The sequence below is a fragment of the Frankliniella occidentalis genome, unplaced genomic scaffold, assembly GCF_000697945.3.
Source record: "Frankliniella occidentalis isolate FOCC.00 unplaced genomic scaffold, Focc_3.1 Scaffold694, whole genome shotgun sequence".
NCBI classification, from domain to species: Eukaryota; Metazoa; Arthropoda; class Insecta; order Thysanoptera; family Thripidae; genus Frankliniella; species Frankliniella occidentalis.
The window spans coordinates 21960-31143 of NW_026267807.1; the positions used below are offsets into that span (position 1 = coordinate 21960).

The 9184-nt window shown below is 56.9% G+C and overlaps 1 protein-coding gene across 1 annotated transcript; it reads left to right on the top strand.

The window, feature by feature from the left end:
• Positions 1-495: 495 nt before the first annotated feature.
• LOC113205348 (uncharacterized) lies at positions 496-7819 on the top strand. The gene is made up of 15 exons (XM_026420934.2): positions 496-771; positions 1179-1456; positions 1774-2938; positions 3029-3359; positions 3449-3558; positions 3643-3844; positions 3920-4257; positions 4331-4671; positions 4741-5091; positions 5190-5687; positions 5861-6051; positions 6125-6292; positions 6389-6532; positions 6622-6700; positions 7129-7819. The coding sequence occupies exons 2-15, from the start codon at positions 1223-1225 to the stop codon at positions 7474-7476; spliced, it is 4500 nt and encodes a 1499-aa protein (XP_026276719.1). The 5' UTR covers positions 496-771; positions 1179-1222; the 3' UTR covers positions 7477-7819.
• The last annotated feature ends 1365 nt before the right edge of the window (positions 7820-9184 follow it).

A 9184-nucleotide genomic window follows, 5' to 3' on the forward strand; every position in this document is an offset into this window, starting at 1 on the left:
CCGCGCCACCCGAGTCCTTTGTGCGGGGCGCGCGAGCCTGGAGGAGCAGGGACGGCGCTGGAGCCACACCTGGGCGAGGCAGGAGGCAGGGGATCTGGGTGTGAAAGAGTGTATTCACGGTTAAATTTTGTTTGGTTCGAGTTGCGGTTGTGTACGCGGACGGCCCCGCGATGCCCCGCGATGACCCAGCAGTGCTGGGCGGGGCGCGGCGGGGCGGGCGGGACCGGAGCGGCCAGCCTGTGACCCGTCCTGGCGAGGCGCGGCGCGGCGCGGCGGGAGCAGGGAGGCCGTTTGCTAACGGTATCGAATCGGGTACCACGGCTCGGCTCGGCCCCCGGCGCGGGTACTTCCAGGACTTCCAGCCGGTAGGCAGCAGCAGCGGTACACGCGGAGTGGGCTGCGCCAAGCCGGCTTGGCGCCTTGACAGAGGACGAGGGGGTCGGGGAGGGCGGGGATGGCGGGGTCGCCGCGCAGGACCCACTGGGACCCCGGCCAGGCCTTAGGCCAGGCCCTGCTCGTCCAGCGCTGCCGGGCCCGGCCCGGCCGGGCCACCTGGCTGACCGGGCGAAGCGGCCGTGGGGCATCCGGGGCCAGCAGCAGCATAGGGGCCCCCACATTGGCACTGACCGCCACAAGCTGCGTGCGTCCCGCCGCGTCCAGCAGCGTCCAGCAGGAGCCCCACGACCAGGAGCACCTTGGCGTCAGCCCTACCGAAGCCCAGGGGGACGCCAGGCCCACGACGCCGACGCGGGCTTGTTCCCGCGCACTCAGGTAGGTCTTCCACTGCCTTCATGAGCGTCACCACCGCCGCCGTTGAGTGCGACTCGGGACGCGAACTGCTCTCTGTCTTTTACTACCGCCCTGGCGCTGGGATTTAAACGCGCAATGTGTGTGTGTCCGCAAACAAAGTGCACGCTTCACCCGTGAGCGTCGCCGGCCGCCAGCCCCGGCGCTTTATGCACGGTCCCATCCGTGCCCCTTCGACCATTCACGACGCTTCAAGTGATGCGTAAAACAAGGTCGTTACTCGGAGGCTCTTTATGCCCATAATCCGATGTGTGGTGGTGCGTGCCACGGAGAGAGGCGGCTGGGAAGGAAGAAGGGGGAAGGCCCGCAGGCCAAGTCAGGCCGGCGCGCAGCCTGCAGATTCCTGTAATTTCGCGACTGCATCCCTGCAGACTGGTGCTGTTCGAGAGGGCCCCACGCCCGAACGATCGCGACGATGGCCGCTCACAGCCGCCCCTCGAGCCCGCGGTGGTGGCGACTCGGGGCGATCCTGGCGGTGTGCGCGGCCGTGCTCGCGGACGCGGGCAAGCCACCGCACAGTAAGGACAAGGGGGCCACCAAGCTCGCGGCGGCTCAGAGCTTCCGTCTCCCCGGAGACGTCATCCCGTCCAACTACACCCTGCGGATAGTCACACACTTCCAGGACGACAATTTCCGCTTCTACGGACAGGTAAGGAGGACTCTTGGCGCTTGGCATTGTAAACTGTTCTAAGGGGGTCCGCCAGTGCCGTTCTTTCTTCTGGTTAAACTGTACCGGATGCAGGCGTGCGGGCGGTCTTGCCCTGTCGTCTCTCACCGAGGCGTCTTACGGACCCGTGCTAGTATGCAACCCGTCCGCACGCCTGCATCCGGCACAGTATAACCAGAAGAAAAGCTGCAGGACCAGCCTGTTGTGTTGTGGCCTGTAGGTTAACAGTGTGACGTGCTGTTGCTACTGTGGCTTTACAATAGAACTCTTATGAAGAATCAAACTATTGACGTCTGCAGGCCTTTATCGACATCGACGTGGTCCGAGACACGAGCGTGGTGCGGATGCACGCCAAGCAGCTGCAGGTGGACCAGCGGGCGGTGACGGTTACGCTCCTGGACGCGGACGAGGACAGCAACAGCATACCCGAGCAGCAGGAGGAGGAGGAAGAGGGTCCACAAGAACAATCAGGCGCGCAAGCAGAGGATCAGGATCAGAAAATTAAACCAACAGAACTACCTGAACAAAGGCCAGAAGAAGAGAAACCAGCAGAAGAGAAACAGGAAGAAAAGAAGCCCGAACAGCAAAAGTTAGAAGAACAAAAACCGGAAGAACAAAAAACAGAAAAACCAGAAGAACAGAAAACAGAAGAACAAATAAAACCCGAAGAGCAAAAATTAGAAGAACAAAAAACAGAAGAGCAAAAACCAGACAAAATAGAAGAACAGAAACTGGAAGAACAGAAACTGGAAGAACAGAAACAAGAAGAGCAAAAACCACTAGAAGAGAAACCGGTCGAACAAAAACTAGAAGCACTGAAACCAGAGGAACAAAAACCCGCACCACCACAGAAACCGGAAGAAGAGAAGCGAGAAGAACTGAAACCAGTAGAAGACAAACCAGATGAACCGAAAATAGAAAAACAAAAGCAAGAAGAGCAGAAACTAGAAGAGCCAAAACAAGATGAGCTAAAACCAGAAGAACAGAAACTAGAAGAACACAAATCAGATAAGCAGAAGGTAGAAGGACAGATAGAGGCAGAACAGAAACCAGAGGAACAAAAGCCAGAAGTGACGAAACCAGAAGAACAGAAACCAGATGTACAGAAACCTCTAGAACAGATTCCAGAAGGACAGAAACTAGAGGAAACCAAGCAGGAAACAAAACCGGAAATGCAACTAGAGGAACAGAAACAGGACGTCAACCCGGGAGTGCAATCAGACGGAGAAAAGGTCGACCTTAAACCCGGGGAGCAGGATCCTACTTTACCGCAAGAGGCAACGAAAGATAAAATTACTGGAGCGGAAGAGCCGAAACTGGGGGGACCAATTGTGAACAAGGAGAAGGACGAAGAACTAGTTCAAACACAGCCGATAACGACGGAAAGCACACAGGACCAGGTGAGACGCCGGCGCCGGCGTCAGGGCCATTACCAGCACCGACCTCGCGACGCCGAATTTCAAGGTAGAGTAATTCAGTATCCAAAAACCATTTTCCACGACACTATTTTAACTCGGTGTATTCAATTTTGAACAATTTCTCTTCCCCTTGTAGGACTGCGCCTGTCAAACGTGTCGATGGACTCTAAGCTACAGCAGCTCGTCATCACGCTGTCCGAGCCCCTCCGCGCCGGCCGCCGCTACCGCATCGCCGTCCGCTACTGGGGCACGCTCAACACCGAAGACCGGGGCTACTTCCGGGGCGCCTACCTGGTCGAGGGCCGCGCGCGCTACGTGTCCTCCACCGTGTTCGAGCCGGCCGAGGCCCGCCGCGCCTTCCCCTGCTTCGACGAGCCGCACATGAAGGCCAACTTCTCCCTGGTCCTGGGCCGCCACAAGAACTACACCAGCAGCGCCAACATGCCGCTGGACCGAACCGAGAGCATGTGAGTGATATGGCGGCCGCTGCAGAACAAAGTCTTACAACTAAAAGAAACAATGGAAATTTGTTTAACAAGTTGAACTTGACACTTAGGGAGGAGAAGCCGGACTGGTACTGGGACTACTACCCTACAACTCCAAAAATGTCGACTTATCTAGTGGCGTTCATGGTACACGCTCTCGAGGGAACTTCTCTCAATCCCGGTAAGAAGAATCGCATCCAGTTTACTTTTGCCAACAGAAACACGTTTTATTCATTTCACTTCTGGAACGCGTTCAACCCCGCAGGTGCCCCCGGGATTCAGTTCCGCGCTTGGACCGTTCCCGGCCGCTCACACCAGGCCAACTTCTCGCTGTCCGTGGCCCCCAAGATCATGTCCACACTCGGCGCGCAGCTGGGAGCGCCCGGGGTGCTGCCCAAGCACGACATGGTGGCCGTGCCCGGCTTCAAGTCGGAGGCCCTCGAGAACTGGGGTCTCGTCTCTTTCGAGTAAGTTAGGGATGACGGTCGGAAAGCACTCAGAAAGGTAGACACGGAACAGGTTAACCGGGCAATGTCCGACAGGGAGCATCATCTGCTGCTGCCCGCCAACGCCGGCCAGCTCAACAAGCAGTCCGTGAGCACGGTGGTGGCCCACGAGCTGGCCCACATCTGGTTCGGCAACTTGATCACCCCGGCCTGGTGGTCGGATATTTGGCTGAGCGAGGGCTTCGCGACGTTCTACTCCGCGGAGGCGCTGCAGGCGGTATTCCCCGCCTGGAGGTTCCACGAGACGGCGGCGGGAAACGCGTACCTTCTCGTCACCCACACTGACGCGATGCCCAGCACCACGCCGGTCATCCACGCCGCCGACAACCCCAACAAGCTGGAGTCCGTGTTCGGCGCCATTTCCTACTACAAGGGTGAGTGTGTTTCGAGAATAGCGAAATTGATAGTTGAGATAGACCAATAGTTGACCAGCACTGCGCTCTCCAGGCTATTGGCTGCTCCGTATGCTGGAGAGCTCCCTCGGCGCCGACGTGTTCGACAACGGGGTGCGGCGGTACGTGCGGAGACACCTGCACTCCAGCGTGCGCACTAAGGACCTGTGGGTCGCCCTGCAGGAGGCCGTCGACGAACGCCAGGACCTCGACCTGGAAGCAGCAGCTTCCGCTTCGGCCTCGACCGGGGAGGCCGTCGTGGTCGGAGACGACAGTGACGAGGAGGACGTCGCCCGCGTCGTGGTCCCGGACACCAAACCCACCTCTGCGACAAACGCCACGCGAGCGGTGGTCGTGCCCGCAAGATCCAAGAGAGACGCCAGTCTGGTGATGAAGGTACGTCGTCGCGATAAAACATGTGTTCCTACTTTGTCGTGATCACCGTCACATTCCCGGTTTGCTCAGGCCCCGATCACCCAGCTCGTGATAGGCGCCATCGACCAGGCCGACAAGGGCAGCGGTGAGGCCTCCGAACTTACAGATGCATCCGCCAGCACCGAGGCGCTGGAGCAGGTAAAACTCGCGAGTCCGACGAAGAACCGAGTCACCCCCGCCAACGTGAAGAAGTCACCCGAGCTTAGTGAGGAAGTTCTGTCACCACCGCGCCGCGGCCCCGGAGCCACGGGCTTCCATGGGAAAGTCGGATGGCTGCCGCACCCTGTCGACCAGATCATGAAGAACTGGGTGACGCAGCCCGGACACCCCATCGTGAGCGTGTACAGGAACCTCGAGACCGGCGTCGTCACCTTGAACCAGGTGAGCAGGAGAGCAGAGAGCTGGCGATACCGAGGACGACTCATTTGGGTACGCCCATGAGGCACACACTGACACGTGGCCGTTCACCTGCTCCCTAGCGGCGCTACCTGAGCCCGGCGCCCGCGGGCGGCTTCCCCTGCAACGCGTCCACGGCCTGGTGGATCCCCGTGCGCTGGGCGACCATACCGCGGGGCAGCGGCGCGACCGGCACCGCGGACGTCAGCAAGCTCGTGTTCTGGATGCCGCCCACGTGCTCCAACGTGACCCTGCCCGTGAAGGTGCCGCGCGAGGAGCTGCTCATCCTGAACGCGGGCCTCAGCGGCCTGTACCGCGTGCGCTACGAGTCGAGCGCGCTGCAGCAGCTGGCGCGGCTGTCGCGGGCGGGCTGGCGGCAGGTGGCGCCGCTCACGCGCCTGCAGCTGGTCGCGGACGCCCTGGACCTGGCGCGCGCCGGCCGCGCCCCCTACCAGCACGTCCTGCGCATGGTCGACCACCTCGGCAGGGACAACAACCCCATGGTGTGGCGCGCCGCCCTGCCGCACCTTATGATGCTGCACCGGCAGCTGCGCGCGCGCCGAGACGGCGTGGTTCTTAGGGTGAGTAGTGTCCGCGCCGGCCGTAGGGTTGTAAGCCTTTCAGAGTTTCCGGAATATTTCCGAAAAACTTCGATTTTTTCGGGAATTTTCCGGGAATATTTCTGGGTTTTCAACCGGTGACCGAGCGCGCCCGGCGGCCTGGAGTCAACCTGTAGTAACCCTGTCTCTTCTAGTCCTGGCTCCAGGACCTGGTATCGCCCCACGCCAACGGCGTCGGCTTCACGACGCGCCCCCAGGACACGCCCCTGCAGGCCAGCCTGCGCTACAAGGTCACCACCCTGGCGTGCCTGGCAGACCACTCCACCTGCCAGCGAAAGGCCAAGAAGAGCCTGAAGCAGTTCATGGCCGGCGACACGGACGCCATGTGAGTCTCCCCCTCCTCGACGCCGTCCGACACGGTCCACACCCCTCTCTAACGCCCCTCCCTGTGCCCGCAGCCCCGTGGGCAGGCTCACCAGCACGCAGCTGTGCGCCGCCGTGCGCTGGGGCAGCCCCGCCGAGTGGAGGTTCCTGCGCGCCCAGCTGTCGGCGCCGGCCTCCGTGCTGCCCAGGAAGGCCGTGGCCAGCGCCCTCGGCTGCTCCAGGGACCAGGAGACGCTCAGGAGGTAAGGGGCCGCCTGTGATCCGGTGGATAGGCAACCCATTCGACATCTCCCAGCACTCCCAGGGACCCCATGCGTATAACGCGACTAACTTTTCAGCCTGTTGGCGGACACCGTGGACGCCAACTCCACGCTTCGGCGTTCTGACGTATCTGCCGTCCTGAGCGCCGTGGCGGCCAACGAGGTGGGGTCTGACATTGTGCTGCGCTTCTTCGAGGAGAAGGCACCGCAGGTGTACAAGAGGTATAGCAACCGTGAACCGTCGTGAAGTTTGTGTATACCTCCACTCGATTATCGTTTGGTAGAAAATTAATGCGTGCCTTGTTATCCAGACTGGGAGGCCATCCTCGAGTTGAGAAGTCGTTCCGTGAAATCGCCGAGTCGCTGAACACGAAACGGCAACTCGACAGAGTAAGTGATTCTTCTGTGCGAAGTAGGCTGTTTACTTTACATACCCACATATTTGTAGGTTCACTCGCACCACGCGCAGGAAGCGTGGTTTCTTATCGTTCTTGCCTTACAGCCCCGAATCAGTAGGCATCACGCATGTACCGAGTGATTCGGAGCACGCGCCGCGGTGTTGCGGGATTGCATACCCTACGGGCTATGGCGCCTTGCGGGCGTACAGAGTAGGCAAACACGCCGACAGCGGCGCGTGCTCTGAATCACCCGGTACGCGGGACGGCGTTGTTGCCTCCCCTCATTCATTTCGGCGCCACAGCCCCCTCCCAGTAGGCAACACGCGCGCACGCCCGCATGCCGTGCAGCCTATCTACCGCTTCAGCTACTGACCGCACCGCTACTTCCTCCTGGAGTTGACACTATTGCTTGGCCCGCAGCTGGACGCGGTCCTTCGCCAGTTCCAGTCCCAGACGCCTACGAGGTCGCCGCCCTCGTGGGGGAGGGACATGGTTCGCGAGAACATCCGGTGGGCGGAGCGCAGCCGCGGGGAGATCAGCCGGTGGCTGCGCGCCAGGGCGGACAGCGACGACGAACTGGAGCTCAGGAGGACGCAGTCCAAGACCAAGACGAAGACGAAGGCCACACCGGCGAGCACCACGCCGAACGCCAACAGCAAAGCGCCCCGACGGCTCGAGGAGGACGAGGACGTGGACACCGAGAACACCAGCAGCCATGGAATATTCAACCATTTATTGAACACGATATTTCTTAATTCACAAATTTGAACCAACAATTGGCGCATAAAGTACAATCAACAACAGCTATCAACAAGCAGCTTTCAACATTAGGAACATGCTCCTTTGATGCAAGCCAAGTTTATACCCACAGCCTCCCAATGTGCACATCGGTTACAAAACCTCCACTTCCAAACCCAAATGAAACCCAGCCTGTCCTCCCGACTTGTGAATAAAAGACTGAGAAAGGAATCCTATGAGAAACAACGGATTCGTGATAAAATTGTACAAAAAAACACCAAGACTTAAATAACCAACATAATCACAAAAATATAAAATATATATCACTTGTAGTTGGAATTAAAGTTGGTACAAATAAATGCTTTTACAGATATGTAAATTTAAAACACCTGGATTAGGCCAACAAAAACTTGACAAACTCAACTAGTCACCAGTACAAAATGGAAAGCGGTTCCCGGAAAAAATAACCGTTAACAGAACGAGCTCAGCGATTTGAATTTGGCGAAACGAAACTTAATAACTGGGTTTCGATCATGCAAACTTCGCCAGTTGTTAAGGTTTAGATCTCTTCAACGAAAATGCAAAGGGTGGGAGAGTGCTAACGAGGACTACTAGGACAATCTATCGATGTCAGTCTGAGACATAATATCCACTTTCCAAAAATAGTTCTATAGGTATCCTTTTTAACTTTGAGCGAAATTAACAATTCCTTTTTACTCAATACTAGAAAAAAAATGATTCAAGAGAGTTTTAAAGAGTGGCACCTACCCTAGTAGCGCCAATGCGCCTTCATCGCACATTAAACGCGCATTACTGAGAGCATTGAATGCGCATATCTAATGCGCATTAAAATGCGCCTCGAATGTAACACATTATCAACGCATATAATGCGCTGTCATAATGCGCATTGAGATAACGCATTTTATGCGCATTTCAAACGCAGATCGAATGTGGAACGTCCACGAGCATTTTAATGCGCACATAATGCACTCTATATGCGCATTTGTGACATAAGAGGCTTTAGGTCAAGTTCGAATTTCTTTCACGATGCCTCTTACAGGTCAGGTTTGTTGAACACGCCAGCCCGTCATTGAAAAATAGGAAAATCCTGTTTTGTCCCACACCTTGTGATGAAGGGTACAAACAGAGTCCAGTAGAGATACCTCTGCGGTAGGTAACTGATCGGTCGTGGCGGATCATCAGCGAGAGCCAATGTTTTGGCGGGAACGCTTTCCGGTCAAAGTTTTCAATAGCAGTTTTTTAATACGCGTTGAAGGCGAGTGCTATGCACTTTTCGAATGCACATTATAGGCACATGTGCACATTGAAGGTGTAATACCATGCGCGTTCATCGTGCGACTTAATTGCGAGTGCTATGCACATTTTAGAATGCGCATTGCGGATGCATGTTCAATGCGCGTTACATAAAGTGAATGTATTGCGCATTAAATGCACATTAAGAATATGCATTTGAGATGCATTATTCATGCGCATACATAATGCGCATTTATTGCGGGTGAAATGCGCCTTCGTGAATGCGCATTAAGGGTGCATGTTCGATGCGCGTTCGTAATACGCATTTATTTCGGGTGAAATGCACCTTCGTGAATGCGCATTGAGGGTGCATTATTAATGCGCATGCATAATGCGCATTTATTGCGGGTGAAATGCGCCTTCGTGAGTGCGCATTGAGGGTGCATTATTAACGCGCGTTCGTAATGCGCATTTATTGCGGGTG